This window comes from Mustela nigripes, chromosome 7 (genome assembly GCF_022355385.1).
Source record: "Mustela nigripes isolate SB6536 chromosome 7, MUSNIG.SB6536, whole genome shotgun sequence".
NCBI classification, from domain to species: Eukaryota; Metazoa; Chordata; class Mammalia; order Carnivora; family Mustelidae; genus Mustela; species Mustela nigripes.
Window position 1 is genome coordinate 61,348,396 of NC_081563.1, and position 16,666 is coordinate 61,365,061.

Below are 16,666 nucleotides of genomic sequence, written 5' to 3' on the forward strand. Positions count from 1 at the left end.
TGCCACTAATCCACCGGGGTGGGGGAATACTCTCTTTTTATTTGCCTTAGCAAGAATTTCCACTCTAAACCTGACGGTAAGCGTTCATCGATATTTCTGGCAGCGACTACCAGGTCCTAGACGTCAGAGTCCCACGGAGGCCTCTCGGGGACTGGTCGGGCTCTGGCCGGGAGTTCTATCCCACGCACTAATACCCCACCGTGGGTGGCAGTGGGATGTAGGCTTGTGGCGGCAGTTTTTCTGGTTTCCCCACAAACAAGAAGAGGAGAGAGTTCCCTCAGCCCTTGAGGGAGGGCCTGGTACTTTCGTTCTAAAGCTCTCGTTTCCTCGGGGAACAGAATTGCTACACGCAGTAGGTGCGTTGTCTTTAGTCTTCCCCGTTCGCTCTGGGGGGCCGGAAGGGGTTAAAACCTCAGGCTCCGGCGTCGCGGGAGAAGGTGAGGCAGGAAGGTCTGAGGGGTGGGGGTACGACCTGGGCGCAGGAGAGGTGTGGATGGAGAGGGTAGATTCCTTCCTGCTGGAACGGCCTTGTTAGCAAGGCCCTTCTTAGCAAGAAGGGGTAAGCGGGGAGTTTCTTGGACCTGACTGAAGGAGGGGAAGGGCTTTCTTGGCCGAAGACTGGAGGTTAGACCGTGGGTGAATTTCCGAGCGTCTAGAGTAGCTTCTACAATTAAGTGTAACGGTGGCGCCGGAAAGCTGTGAGGGTCTCCTTTGAAAAATCCACACACCCCCCCACCCCCGTGAGACGAATGACACACTTCTGAATGGAAATGAGTGTTGAAAAGATCACGGGATGGGAGAGACTCGGTCTGGCCATTTTGGTGTTTTTTTCACATGCTCCTGCTCCTCTGTTTGCCACGAATGGTTTCTGTAAGTCCAAGAGGTGAAAAGGAAGCCCATCGTCTCCGCCAGGTATCATAGGTTTGTGGAGAAGGGACTCAAACCCCGTCAGGATCCTGGCACGTGGGAAGACACTCTGTTGCAGTGACTAGTTCCAATTCTTTATGGTAAAGAAGCGCTTAAACGAAAACCGAAAACCTTAACGAAGGCAACCGACGATAAAAACCTTCCAGTATGGGAGGCATTTCTCAGGGCTTGCTTTCAAGGGTAATAAATCTCATATGGAACAACTGATTTCTGATGATTTATGAAATCCTGTCAGGCTCTACGTCAAGATGAAACGACCACATTTGAGACAGAACGCATTTCCTCCTTTTTAAAAGTTAACTTGTTTGAGAAGTCGCTAGATTGTTGCTAAATGAAAGTGATCCTGAGGGTTTGGAAGACCATGCCATTACTGACACATACACACGGAGAGGTTTTGTTGTTGTTGTTGTTGTTTTGTTTTTTTTTTTAAATACCGCTTCAAATTATTTAGGACGGGAGGTTTCCTAATTCTCAACAGGTTTGGGAACGTCTCAGAGCCAAGAGATTGCAATATGTCATTTATAGACTTTGCGTGATAACCTTAATTCTAAGTGTATCTATCGGAGAAATAAATATTCCGTCTTTGAGCCAAAGGAAAGAGAGCATCCATTTCCTTCAATTAAAAAATTTTTCTTTTAATTTAAGTGTACTTATATTAGTTTCAGGGATAAACATGGTGATTCAACTTCTGTATAGGATATTTTGTGCTCACCCAAATACAGCTCCCATCTGTTACCACCCTACAACCTATTACAAATCATTGCCTTTTATCCCAGTGACTTATTCCGTAACTGGAACTGTATTTCTCACTCCTCTTTCCTCTGACAACCACCAGTTTGTTCTTTATATTTATAGAGATTCTGCGTTTTATTTGTTTATTCATTTGCTTTGTTTTCTTTTTAAATTCCACTTATGGGTGAAATCTTAAGGTATTGTCTTTCTCAGTCTAATTTACTTCACTTAGCATAATAACCTGTTGCGTCCATCCATGTTATGCAAATGGTCGGATCTTATCCATAGAAAGCATCCACTTTAATAATAGTATTTAACTTAAATCCCCAGGGAAAGCTTTGATATAGAGTGTTTTTGAAAGAATTTTCTTATGAAAAACAAAAACAAACCTTACTCATGCACTTGTTTACCAAAGGGTTTCTCTCTTTTTTAAAAAAAATATTTTATTTATTTATTTGACAGGGAGAGAGATCACAAGTAGGCAGAGAGGCAGGCAGAAAGAGAGGAGGAAGCAGGCTCCCCGCTGAGCAGAGAGCCCGATGTGGGACTCGATCCCAGAATCCCAGGACCCTGAGATCATGACCTGAGTGGAAGGCAGAGGCTTAACCCACTAAGCCATCCAGGCACTCCAGGGTTTCTCTTTCTGAGTGAAGGGTTAATTCTGAATTAAATGAAATCTCCTGTCTTAAGCAATGGAAAGATAGAGAAAAGATAAAGAGTGAGACAGAATAGTTTCTCTGGGAGGGGATTATAGTCAGGGATATACCTTAAATGCTGATAATCAGCCCCTCGCTGAATCCCAGCCCTTTCTCAGAATCAGAGTAAATGGCCAGGCTGAAGGAATTCAGATCACTTGTATATAATGATGACCACACAGAACTTCTCTGTATACAAGGTGTTTTCCATATATTATGTGTGCTTTGTGAAAATGCCCTTGAGCCCAAATACACTTCGGCTATCTTAAATCAGAGCTTTCATCCCGTGTCTCAAAGTTCTCAGTAGTGTATCCAGGCAAAGTCTTACTTTTTTTTCTTTTCTGGTCTGCCAGCTCCCATACTGTATTCACCTGAATTGGAACTTAGCCAGGGACAATCTGCTTTTCTAGTCCTGGCTGATTTTTGTGGTAAAGGTTTTTGTTGAAGTATACACCCACCTTCCTCATTATTTTGTGTCAAGGATATACTCTTGATAAATGGCCACAAACATGTAGAAACTTGCAAGTAAGTAGTGGGTTTTAAAGGGTTGGAAAACAAACTAATTCTAAGAATCACATCTTCACAGTAAGGAATTGCTAAGAGCTCCACCCTCTCACAAATTTCAAGCAAATTCATTTGAATTCTGAAACTGCATCAATTAAGGAGCACCACTGTTTTTTACCTGTATGAGCACCATACCCACAACATTGCCATGCAATCATTATTTTATAAAATATTGATAGTTTCTCATTTTAAAGTAATGTGAGCTGATTTATTAGTCAGAAGATCTGTTTTTGCAAAACAGAATGATTGGGTAATGTAATTCTTGTACACCTCATTCCTGGCAACGAGAGAGTTATGTTAGATTTTACTCTATTCCCTAATTTGTTTCTAAGGGCATTTATTCAAATTGTAAAAAGTAACAACTTGTTTTAGATGAGAATTACTCTAAATTATTTTGCATTTCATTTGTGGGTGTTTTTTTGGTGGGGGGAGGTTTTACTTGTGCATATAAGGAACAGATTCTTCCTATTTTGCTAATAGTTGGTTGCCATTTAGTTATTTCATCAAGGTATAACTGGTGTTTTTAGATCTGCTGATCAATTTGTTTTGAATACTTGACTGCTTAACTCTCATTGATGATAGTAAAATATATAGACTGATCTGATTTTTTTTCCTGGCAAATTCATTTTTTTTCATTTTTAATTTCTAATAGGAAAAGCTTATATTTTTTTTTTTAAAGATTTATTTATTTATTTGACAGACAGAGATCACAAGTAGGCAGAGAGGCAGACAGAGAGAGAGGAGGAAGCAGGCTCCCTGCTGAGCAGAGAGCCCGATGCGGGGCTTGATCCCAGGACCCTGGGATCATGACCTGAGCCGAAAGCAGAGGCTTTAACCCACTGAGCCACCCAGGCGCCCCAGGAAAAGCTTATATTGACTTTACTACTTTGTGTTCTCAAACAATACTGTATGGTACAATATAGCAAAACTTCACTCTATATTCTTTGTTTTTATTACCCTCCTCAGAGACAACCATTCTTGATTATTTTTATTTATTTATTTATTTATTTTTAAAGATTTTATTTATTTATTTGTCAGAGAGAGAGCGAGCGAGAGCGAGCATAGGCAGACAGAGTGGAAGGCAGAGTCAGAGGGAGAAGCAGGCTCCCTGAGGAGCAAGGAGCCCGATGTGGGTGGGACTCGATCCCAGGACGCTGGGATCATGACCTGAGCCGAAGGCAGCTGCTTAACCAACTGAGTCACCCAGGCGTCCCTATTTATTTATTTTTTAAAGATTCTATTTATTTGACAGAGATCACAAGTAGGCAGAGAGGCAGGCAGAGGGGGAGGGGAAAGCAGGTCCCACACTGAGCGGAGAGCCCAATGTGGGGCTAGATCCCAGGACCCTGAGATCATGACCTGGGCTGAAGGCAGAGGCTTAACCCACTGAGCCCCCAGATGCCCTGATTATTTTTATTTTTATTTCCTTTTATTGATTTAGTTATATTGGTATACTTTATCATAATCCAGAATGCTACACTAAATTCCTTGATAATTAGAAACTTTTATCTGGCCCATCTAATAAATGTCTTTTAAGTTTATGTTTCAATATGCATATAATGAAAAAGTTATTATTGGAGAGTACAAAATAATGTTTTCAAATAAAAGTTAGTTTAATCCCTAAAGATGCTGACATACTTGTCTGTGAAGTAGAACACAAAAGATGTTCATTACTTTTACTTTTTCTTTCTTTCTAGTTACAGTTAGTCAATATGTTTCCATTGACGGAGGAAAACAAGCATGTGGCCCAGTTATTGCTCAGTACTGGTACCTGTCCAAGATGTATTTTCAGATTCTGTGGTGTGGATTTTCATGCGCCTTACAAACTTCCCTACAAGGTACTTCCATTTTGTTTCTAAAGAAAGTTTCTCTATTCTAAAATGAATACCTGTACATTTGAGGGCAAGTGTCTGTGCATAACTCCTCATTAAATTAAAAAACTATGATAAAATAATTAATGATAATGGTAAATTTGGAATTTCCTTTTAGTACCATAAAACCTTAAGTGATTATATTTAACATCTAATGTAATGGGATCTTTGTGGAGGAAGTCCCTGGTGTATTTAATGTTTGTGTATACCTTTCCTAAAGAGAACACAGATACTACAAAATAGTACTTCTAACCAGATATTAGTGAGATGTGACAGGAGGAGGATGACAGTCCTCTATTAAGTGGAAGCTTTGTGGATTTGGCTGCATTTTTTTCTTTTTCTGTTTTCTGTATTACCATTTGTACTTACAAATAGGTATTTGCAACCTTCTAGAAGTAAATGGTTATCATTGTTATTTACTGCTATTAATACAGCAAAAATAATACACAGAGATCTTTAACATTTATGGTAATGTGAAGAGAGCTTTGACTATTAACAGAATACTTTCACAAAAAAATATGTAACATATTTTGTGAAGTAGACTTGATTCTATTAGTGACATTCTTTTTAGAGACAGATAGTAATTATATATATATATATATAAATATATACCTATCTAAACCGTATGTACACACACACACATGCACACTCAGTTTCTTACAATTTTAAAAAATTGCTCAGAAGTTAAAGGTATCAATCATTTTCCTTATATATTAGTTCTTTCTATTATTTTGGAAATAATAATTATATCTAATATTCAAATAATATTTTTATATGTCAAGCTCTCATCTAATCCTAATAATAACCTATTAGGTAAGTACATGCTATGATTGTCTCTATTTTCAGATGAAGAAACTGAGGCACAGAGAGGTTAAACAACCTGCCCAAAGTTACACAGCTATTAAGTGAGCAAGCTAGGATATGAACTGTCTGTCTGAATCCAAAGCCTAGAATTTGGAGCTAGAAGACATGGATTTGAATTCCAGTTCCAGCTTCAGTTTTCTCCTTTCTAAATGGGAATGATGATAACATCACCTCACAGGATTTTAAGGGACAATTTCTAATAAAGTATGTGAAAACACTTTGAAAATGACACATATGCTATGATGATTAATATATGTGTGTATATTCATTTATATACACTATGACTATGAAGTAATCAGATTGGTTTTGTGTAATTCTCCTTGCACATTTTTCAGACACATTATATGATTCTATTATTCTATGCTTTTGTTTTCATATTTAAAATATGTTTTAAGATTTAAAATATATATTAAATAAAGAGACTTAGTGTTGCCAACTTTTATTTGTATCCTTTTATGTAAATAAACATGAAAATATTTGAAGACAATTTTTTTGGTAAATTTTACTTAATTAAATTGTATTTAAATTTTGATCTTTGTAGTCATGTAACTATGTACACATACATATACATGTACTATGTTATACTGGAATTATAGAACTTAGGTAATAAACATATTTGTGTGGGTCATAATATACCTATATGTGTATGTATATATTAGTATTTCTGTTAAAGATGAAATAGAGCTACTGTCCTAATAAAATGAATTAAATTTATTTGAGTGAAATATTTTTTTCTTTAAAGTCAGTAAATTGTAATCTGAGTAAGTTTTAAAAGGACATCTATTTAACAAGTGAGCAATAAAATCTGTCTAATTAGGCAAGACAGAGAAAAAGTCCTGTGAGTATTTAGATGGGTGGAATGTCTGAAATATGAGAATGGTTTTAAAAGAATGCAACTTTTAACATTCTAGTACAAAGGGTCACAGAAATGAGGCAAACCAGAATGTAGTGGAGGGCTTCTTTTCAGTTAATGCATATAAATGGTTTTTGTAATTACTCGGCCAATTTTCAGCATTGCCAGCAACTGTTTACCTTTGTTTAGTGACTTGTCTTGAAATTACTTTTACTTGATAGATGTATAACTTCTAATTTTTCAGATTTCATATTAATAAATATCGTACAGATGTTTTAGTGATTGTGAGATTATTAAATAACCTAGCAAGAATGGAAATTCAGTTTGTATTTCTATTTATTAATGGTTAGAATTGAATTTTGTTTGTTTTTACTAAAATTAGCAAATGAATGACCCTCACAACATAACTACAAACCAAATCACAGGTATACCTCATAGATATTGTGGGTTTGGTACCAGACCACCATAATAAAGCAAGTATCACAGTGAAGTGAGTCAAATGAATTTTTTGGTTTCCCAGTACAGATGGAACTTACACACTGTAGTCTGTTATATAATAGCATTATATCTAAAAATGTACATACTTAATTAAAAAATAATTTATTGCTAAAAAGTGCTAACCATCATCTAAGCTTTCAACGAGTTGTGGTCCCTGATCACAGATCACTGTCACAAGTGTAATAATGAAAAAGTTTCAAATATTGTGAGAATTACTAAAATGTGACACAGAGACACAAAGTGAACAAATCCTGTTGGAAAAATGGTGTAATAGACTTGCTTGATATAAGGTTGCCACAAACCTTCAATTTATAAAGATGCAGTATCTGCAAAGCACAATATACTGAAGTATAGTAAAACGAATCATGCCTGTGATAAATTTGTTAATGGAATCTTCTGCTTCAGCTTTAGGACTTTAGCTTCACTAATATGTGAAACCCTTTTGGAAAAATATTCACACATATTGTGGACATTAGGTAGTTTTCTTTAAATTCCCCAGAAAGCCAACGCTGGCTAATAAAATTAATCCATTGCTCCAAAATTGATATAAATCAACATTGTGTAAGTCTGCAGTATATCATAATTTCACTCCTATTTTCATCCTAACCTTAAGGTCATTGTAAAAGGGTTATTACTTTTTTCAAATTAACTTTCCAGGACTTGCTCAATGAACTACAGAAATTTCTGGAAACTGAAAAAGATGAATTAATTTTGGAAGTTCCAAACCCACCTCCCAAGAAAATTCGACTACAAGAACTAGAAGATGGGATTGATGGGATTGATAATCTGAGTCAGAATGGAGAGGGAAGGGTCTCCATTATTGAAGATGGTAGCATTGCTTCCAAGAACTCAAATTTAAATGTGTGCAATGTGTGTCTAGGAATTCTTCAAGAATTCTGTGAAAAAGAGTTCATTAAAAAGGTAAATAATTTGTTTTTTATTATATGTGCAATTATGTAGAAATTTTTGGCCTTAAAGCCTAGAATTCTTGTATCTAAAGTAACAGTACCATTCATTTCAACTTGTTTTACACCAATGGATCATTAAAAGAGTTCTTAATGAAAAAATAAAACAAGCCTACTATTCTCCAATTACTTTTTTATTAACAAGATAACTGAAAATTAATGAAGTAGGTGTCCATGTATTTGAGTCATGAGTGCTACTTAACTGAAGAAAAATATAGTGTTTTTCCCTCTGCTGTTTAACATAGCTAAGGAGTTAGAGAAGAGCTCTTAGTCATACCTATTAGTGTCTTGAAAAGACAAGTGTTACAGTCTTGTGGAAGGTACATGATTGAACGTGGGATTGCCTTTTGTTTTCAACTGTCAGGAGTGCCAAATTTGGCTTAATTTTGTTTAAAAATCTTTTTTAAGTTGTGAGGTGATCTAAAAGAAAACTATTCTGACATTCAACAGATTGTTCTGCAAATAAGTCCTGGCTGTGTTGACATCTCATGATATCAGTTTTCAGGGTCATGTTAGCAAATACTTGATTTTGGGATTTTTGGGATGCTTACGAGAATTCCATGAGGTGAAAGTTTAGAAGTGTAGTGCCATTTCCTGGACCAAAAATCCATGTTACGAAGATTAATGTAAAATTTTCAGCAATTCCTGAGAATTTATATATATAAATACTGTTTTATGTAATAAAAAATGCTTTTATGTAATACTTTTTTAGGTGTGCCAAAAAGTTGAGGCCTCTGGGTTTGAATTTACCAACTTGGTATTTTCGGTCTCCTTTCCACCACAACTATCTGTAAGAGAGGTAAGGTCATTTAAATGCATAAAATTATATGTGAAATGCATGCTAGAAATATCTCAAAAATGGAGATGTAAAAATATTCCTTACAATGTTGTATTTTCTAGGTTTTTTTTTTTTGTACTTATTGAATGCTTAATAATGTTGAATGATTGGGTGAGAAAATGAATTATTAAGTTAGTTTATCATAGGATTGGTTGGTTTGTTTGTTTTGTTTTAGTTTTTAATATTTATTGTGTCACCAGGACTGAGAAGATCACATGGTTCAGTTTTCTGTGGGAAGTTACATAATAAAACTATAGTGCCTTTGAGCATGAAAATCCCAAAGGTCAGAAGTCCTCTAAAGGAATTGAAAGGTAGAGATTTCAGAGAATTTCTCTTATTTTCTAGTTTGAAGTGACTAGTTTAAGTCACTTTTTGAAGACTTAGTAAAGAAGACAGTGTTCCTTAGGCTGTTGAAAGGACTGTGGTTTTTTTTTGTTTGTTTGTTTTGTTTTGTTTTTTTAAAGGTCCTTGGGGCACCTGGGTGCCTCAGTGGGTTAAGCCTTTGTCTTCGGCTCAGGTCATGATCTCAGGGTCCTGGGATCAAGCTCCACATCAGCCTCTCTGCTCAGCAGGGAGCCTGCTTCCTGCCCCCTCTCTGGCCGCCTCTCTGCCTACTTGTGATCTCTCTCTCTGTCAAATAAATAGATAAAATCTTTAAAAAAAATAAAATAAAGGTCCTCATTCTATAGCACATATTCATTAAACTTTAGATCTGTATGAGGCATATTGGTAAGAGAAAGATATTTGACCAGAACTTCAGATATGTTTTGGAGATAGATGTATGCATGTTATAATGGTCCGGGGATACGGTCATTTGTTATGAAGAATCTTATTTTCTGGAGTAAAATGTAAAAAAATGGCACCACTTTTAGTCAACAGGAAAAGGGAAGGAAATAGCCTCATGTTTATTTTAACTTTTTTCCTTTGTTAAGTGAAAAAAATAATAGTAGTTATTACTGTAACATTCTTGTGTGTCAAAACTGACATGAAAACATAAAACTATCCTATAGGGAAAATGACCTTTGTAATTTCAAATTACAGTGAGTTCTAAACATATCCATTTACATGTGTGTCTTTTCCGTAAGAATCTGAAAGCATCACTAGAACATTATATCTCATACTATCACTTTCTTTGGCTGAACAAAATATGTTGGAGCAAATAATATGTTTATTAGCTCCCAAAAGGCTGAAGATTGATTTAAGACCTGATGAAGCTAGATGAATGATAGAGAAGAGCTGGGAAGTGAAGAAGAGTAGAATGGTTTTAAGTAGTATCTCTGTCAATGGCAAGATGACGGAACAAATATGAGAAAGGGGATGATGATGTATGGAGGATTATAAACACATAAAATCATTTTCTAGTCAATCATCAAAGCATTTCTCATTGATAGGTCATTTTCAGGATCCAGTTTTGGTAGCAAGAAACAGACTGTGAAAGCTGAGTGGCTTATAAAAAGTTGCAGTGTTTGAGTAACAAAACTAGAAATAAGAAGCATATTTTCTGAGTGTGGTTATATATCTTGCCACCAAATTCTTTCTCTCAGAGTTTATATTTTGACATTAAAATTTATATTTTCCATTTTTATCACTTAACTGATCATTTTAACATATTCACTTAATATTTATTGAATACTTATGGAATTCTTATATTCCATATTAGAAATAGAAAATGCTATTTTTTTAAAAGAATTATTCTGATTAAACTCTACTTATGGGGCACCTGGGTGGTTCAGTGTGTTAAAGCCTCTGCCTTCGTCTCAGGTTATGATCCCAGGGTCCTGGGATCGAGCTCCGCATCAGCCTCTCTGCTCGACGGGGAGTCTGCTTCCCCCTCTCTCTCTGCCTGCTTCTCTGCCTACTTGTGATCTCCTTCTGTCAAATAAATAAATAAAATCTTAAAAAAAAAACCTCTACTTACTTCTTGTAACTGATTTTAACCACTAAACTATTTAACGGAAATATGTGACTATTCCAGTTGTTGGGGAATTAATACATTTCCACAGTATAGTGTGTTATGTGACTCATTGTTTTCCTTGGTATTGAGTAGTATATTTTTACTCATTGATTTCTTAAGGATAATTTATTCAAAAAGTACACAGTGTTACACACTGTATAGAATTTTCAGAACCCAGTTTTCTTTAATAAGTTGTGGTTATGGTTCATTTTGTGATTTTTTACTATTATTATGTTTGCTTACTTTCTTTATTGCTGTCTTTTGTTACTTTCTTGGAGTTGAGATATGTTATGTAGAGTGAATATAAATTGCTTTCCAAACTAGTTAACTTAACTAGTTACATATCCTATTTTAAACAAATTACACATTTCAGATTATTCTTAACATTTTGAATATAAATTCTGTGACTTCTCTAGTGACATGTTTCTTCTGCATTGTAGTTTTTCAACTTAGATCTTGTAAAACTTAGAACTTATTTGTGTGTACAATAAATTATTATGTTGGAGTTGATTCATGCTAGTTGTCTCATAATTCAGAGTAGAATATACAATTGAGTGACTTTGAATGATTCAGTGTTTCCACTTCTAGAGTAGAAAATTATGATCACAGGAGTATTGATTTGAAACCAGATAATTTTTTATCAGCATGGTGGTATTATGTATCTGCTTACAAAAGGACCAAGAAAAAGGATGACCTCAAGTAAGGGTTTTTTAAAAAAAATCAAACTATTAAATTTCTATTAATTCCTTCATATTCAGCCCTATCAATCCCTTTCTGGCTACAGCTATAGTTTTTATTTATCATAATTATAAAAGCACTAATTTGAAAGCTTAGGAAGAAAAGCTTGCAGATTATATAATCAACGTCTTCTCTGAGTTTTGGAGAATATGGAGGGAGAGGTAGAATACATCTGTGTGTGTTTTCTTAGGAAATGATCTGGTTAGGACAGTTTTAGATTAAATACTGCTAGAGAGGATAAAAACAAGCAGATTAACTGGTAAAACCTGTTAGACATCAAGTAAGACATGGTAAACAGAATAAATGGGAGCAGTATCCAGAAACTCACAACAGACAACAATATGGACTCTAGCTAGGTGTAGTACTTAGAGTCTCCAAATCTTTATAACAGAAAACAAAATATGAATGATAAAGTCGAGATTATAAGGGATAGTAATAAGTATGCCATGACTGTCATGATGACTTTCTGGATTTGGGCTCATCACTTGAATATAGCAATGTTAGGGTACTTTTTTATGAGAGTCCAATGTGTTAAGAGGAAATATATAATAGTGTGGTATGGCAAGAAATTATTTACCTACATTGAGATTTGAGATCCTGTGAGTGGAAGGATGCTGAACACCATCCAGAGGAGAATAAAAAAGAGAGAAATGAGATAGATTCAGGAATGGAAGTGTGTTGAATGACCTTTGGCCAAGGGAAGAAGATAATGAATTACAGATTATAAAATAGTCCTAAAGGTTATTAGTGTTTACAGTAGTATGAGAGACTCCCAGTGTCTAGGGACTTGATGGAAATCACATTTGGTTAAAAGCACATCGACAGCTCTTGAATAAAATAGTGGTTCTCAAACTCTAAAATGCGTCGGACTCATTTGGAGAGTTTCCCAGGCCCCTTCCTTAAAGATTCTGATATAGTAGTTTGGTGGGACCCATGAATTTGTGTTTCTCACAAGCTCATGGGTGAGGTTGGTTCTGCTACAAAGGAGGACACTTTGAGAACCACTGTCCTAAAGGATAATGGCAGAAATAATCTAGTCTGATAATAAACTGATAACTTTTTAAAATTTGTATTCCTGATAGGATGAGAGAAACAGGCATAATTAAATGTATCCTACCTTTTTTTTTTTTTTTGAGAAAAATTCAGTTTAAAATTTTAGAGTAAAAATTCATCTGTTTATGACACAGTACACAAGAGGCAAAGTATTTCATATTATAGATTTCACTTCCAACTCTTTGGTATGTTCATTTCTTTGGCTAAAAGAAGAGACTAAACATGAGAAACAGGCAGTGCTTAGGCAACTGAAATAAGGATGGGGAGGGGTGATGCTAATGTTATCCTCGCAGGGCTATATTCTAGAACTGTTAGCTGGAAACAAAGGAGCACCACTCCTGGATGTTCATGCTGTCGTAAGCCTCAGTCACCCTTCCCCCTTCACACAGGTATAGCTGTGCTTTTTGGCAGTCACCCTCATGTCTTGATGGATGCAGTAATGCAGGGACTTGCTCTACTTTCTTTTGAATTCAGACCTAATTTCCAATCTGTCTGCTTCACTGAGAGAGATCATGATCAATCATGATTCTAAATAGGATTTTATTGTGAGTCCCCTTGCCTTTCATGGAGTCATACAGTCAGTCAGCAAAATACAGGGACTTGTTCTGAATGTTCTGGACCCAGTTCAGGAAAGCATTTTCCAGGTCTCCTTTGACCTCCTTCTTGACCCTCTTCCGCATGTCATAAGGGCTATTTGCTCTTGCACCTTTCAAATACTTTCTGAAGGTGATACATACTTGGTCATGATACTGATCCACTTGGGCATATCAGTTCCTTACCTCTTCACTCCAGCATCATAGACATCCCAGGCATCTTGCTTAGTCAGTTCATAATTAATGACAGAGCCATCCTCTGCTCTTTTACTCTTTGCAAGGGCAACCATCAGCTTGTGGAAGTCACCAGATGTGTCAGAAATTATGTCCTCCAGCTCAGTCTTGTACAATTCCTTGTAGACCCTATTGATTTCCTGAAGCTCTTGGTTGGTCCTTGAGCAGATCATCACAGTGAGGGAGTCCTCATCAGTCCTCAGCCTCTTCATAGAGGCTTTCAGCTCAGAAGCATCAGGCTGAGCAGGTGTTTTCATTAGGCCCCAAATCACAGTCTTCAAGGGACTGGACAAGGCTGATTTCCGTGCTGATTCAAGCTCCTTTTAGATCCTTTTCTGGTAGGCAAAGCAATATCCCATCTCTGTTCATTGCTGCTGTTGGTTAAAATGTTGACAATGGTGACCTCATCCTCACCTCTGGTGATTTCATTGATGGCCATTTCAGTGTTCAGAGCATCATGCTCAACATCAAAATTGTTGTATACTTTGACCAACCATATGCACTTGGGGCGTGGAGTGATCATCCTCCAAGCTGAGCTTGCAGAGAATTTCCTGAACAATAAACAGTTTGAAGCTGGGCCAGGTGCCGAGAGCTGCAATCACCCCTAGTTGTGGAGCCCTTTATCCTTCCTTTTTGAGAGGTAGATGTCAAACAATGCAAAGAAAAAGCAAAGAAAAATGGCAGAGGAATCTAGGCTGGAAGATAAAAATATCGGGGGTTCAGAGAAAGTACAATTCACACTTCAATTAAAACTGAATTATCCCAACCAATAAAAGAAAGTTTAAGGATGAAAAAGCACATCCCAATGAAGAAGACAACGGGGCATCTCTTTCTCTCTGTGTTTACATAAACATTTGTATTTATATATTTATATGTACTTATTTGACTATTTATTTTAGAAAATTTAAAAAATAATAAGACTAGCCTAATGAGCCCCTTTGTATATATCATCCGGCTCCAATTTTTTTTTTTTTTTTTTTTTTTTTGCCAAACTGAAATCAGTTTCCAAAACAGGATACATGAAAGCCAGAGTAATGCAAATGTAAGAAGGAGGCTTAGCTCTGTAATAGCAACTGGAAAATAAAATCTTGAATGAGTAGTGGCTTGTAAGAATTGCCAAGGAAGACTTGGGGGGGGTACTTTAAGTTATCCAAGAGATGAAAAAGAGGATGTGTTCGGAACTGATACTATTGATGAATGAAACAGAGAAAGTGGAATTTCTAAAAAATCTTAATTTTGCTTCTGTCCTTTCTGTCAAGGAAAATGATCTTCAACCTAAATGCGATATATCTATATCATTTTTTAAAAAAATACTTTCTTTTTAAAAAAAGATTTTATTTATTTATTTGTCAGAGTGAGAAATTGAGCACAAGCAGGCAGAGTGGCAGGCAGAGTCAGAGAAGCAGGTTCCCGGCTGAGCAAGGAGCCCAGTGAGGGGCTTGATCCCAGGACTCGATCATGACCTGAGCCTAAGGCAGTGGCTTAACTGTGTGAGCCATCCAGGCATCCCTAGATTGATCATTGGCTAGTAAGGGAGAGTGAAAGCTCCACATGGTAAAGCTTCTCTAAATGGGTTCAGGTATTTGGGACTGAATGAATGACATTCCAGGATGGATTCAGAAAGAACCTGCAGTTGTCCATGATCTCTGAGAGCTTTTAAAGGATAGCAGATTTTCCAAATGACTGGAGACAGAGAAGGTGGTTTTAATTTTCTTTTTCTTTTTTTTTAAGATTTTATTTATTTATTTGAGAGAGACAGAGAGAGAGAGAGCATAAGAGGGGAGAAGGTCAGAGGGAGAAGCCAACTCCCCATGGAGCTGGGAGCCCGATGTGGGACTCCATCCTGGGACTCCAGGATCGTTACCTGAGCTGAAGGCAGTCACTTAACCAACTGAGCCACCCAGCCGCCCCAGCAGTTTCAATTTTCTAAAGGTGGTTTTGTTAACTACCAACTAGTGAGCTTGACCCTAAAACTCTGGCAAGATTCTAGATGAGGAGCTAGAGTACATCATAGGCACTGAGGATGAGGAACACATGGTCAACACACAGATTCATTAACAACAGATTATGTCTGCATTTTTTCTTCCTTTTATAGGCTAGCAGGACTGATAGAGCAGGGAAAGTAGGGGTAAAGCCCCTGTGTGACTGAAATTCAGCTAGTCATTTGAGCAGGTTTCTTTCTTTTCCTTTTTTTTTTTTTTTTAAAATTTGACAGAGAGATAGAGAACACAAGTAGGCAGCGCGACAGGCAGAGGGAGAGGGAGAAGCAGGCTCTCCACCGAGTCGGGAGCCCTATGTGGGGCTCAACCCTAAGGACCCTGGGATCATGACCTGAGCTGAACACAGCCCCCAATTGACTGAGCCACCCAGGTGCCCCAAGTTTCTTTCTTATGGTAACTTCCTGAAAGTGGCAGGAAACATGAGTAGAATGTGAAGACAGTTGGGTGGGTTGTACCTGCCTGGCATTACCCAAAATGAACTGATTAATAAGTGATTTCAAACTGGACAGTATTTCTCCAAGTGTACTCCTCTGCAGATCTGAAACTCACTTGGAGAAGGGTGTTGAAAGCAGGTTGCTGGGCCTTGTCTTAAATCTCCTAAATCAGAATCTCTAGATATGGGGGACAGAAGCCTTTCTAGAGTTAAAGTGCACACTGAAATTCAAGAATCATAGAACTTTGGAGAGATTTCTGATGTCCTGCAAGGCTACTCATACCTTATCTTGTTCATGATTCTGTGAGTGATGATATAATGGGAACACTCACAACAGGTGTGTATGACATAGAATTGAGAATATAGCAGATAGACTGAGTATTATAATTGAGATCCAAAAGATCTCACAAAAAGGGAAAATCTAACAAGATGCTATTTAACAGGAGTAAACATAAGTTGTTAGAAAAACAACGGCCATGTAACGGATGAAGCAGGAATGGCTGCTTCCTGAATTATCTGAGTCAGCTCAATCCAATTATATGAGTCCTTAAAAGCACCTTTCTTCTGAGGTCAGGGTCAGAGGAAGATGTGATTATGAAAGAACGCTCAGATGTAATGTTGCTCACTTTGAAAACAGTGGAAGGGAACTAGGAATATGGGTGGCCTCTAGAAGCTAGAAAAGGCAAGGAAATGGAGTCTCCTAGCCTAGATCCTCCAGAAAGGGATGCACCCCTGTTGACAACTTGATTTTAGCTCAGTGAGACCCATCTTGGATTTCTGACCTAAAGCACTGTAAGATAATAAATGTGTGTGTGTGTGTGTGTGTGTGTGTGTGTGTGTGTGTGTGTGTGTGT

General features: G+C 36.9%; 1 protein-coding gene and 1 pseudogene across 3 annotated transcripts in view; one reads left to right on the forward strand and one right to left on the reverse strand.

The window, feature by feature from the left end:
- Positions 1-138: 138 nt before the first annotated feature.
- Positions 139-16,666, forward strand: part of PUS10 (pseudouridine synthase 10) — a 77,066-nt gene continuing 60,538 nt past the window's right edge. For 2 of the 3 annotated variants that reach the window (XM_059406019.1, XM_059406017.1), the window contains exons 1-4: positions 139-356; positions 4,616-4,756; positions 7,662-7,925; positions 8,682-8,768. In XM_059406019.1, coding sequence (XP_059262002.1) covers positions 4,631-4,756; positions 7,662-7,925; positions 8,682-8,768 — 477 coding nt within the window. In that variant the 5' untranslated portion in view covers positions 139-356; positions 4,616-4,630. The other variant, XM_059406018.1, reaches the window with a different exon arrangement.
- The window catches only part of LOC132022155 (annexin A2-like), a 7,322-nt pseudogene continuing 3,519 nt past the window's right edge, over positions 12,864-16,666 (reverse strand).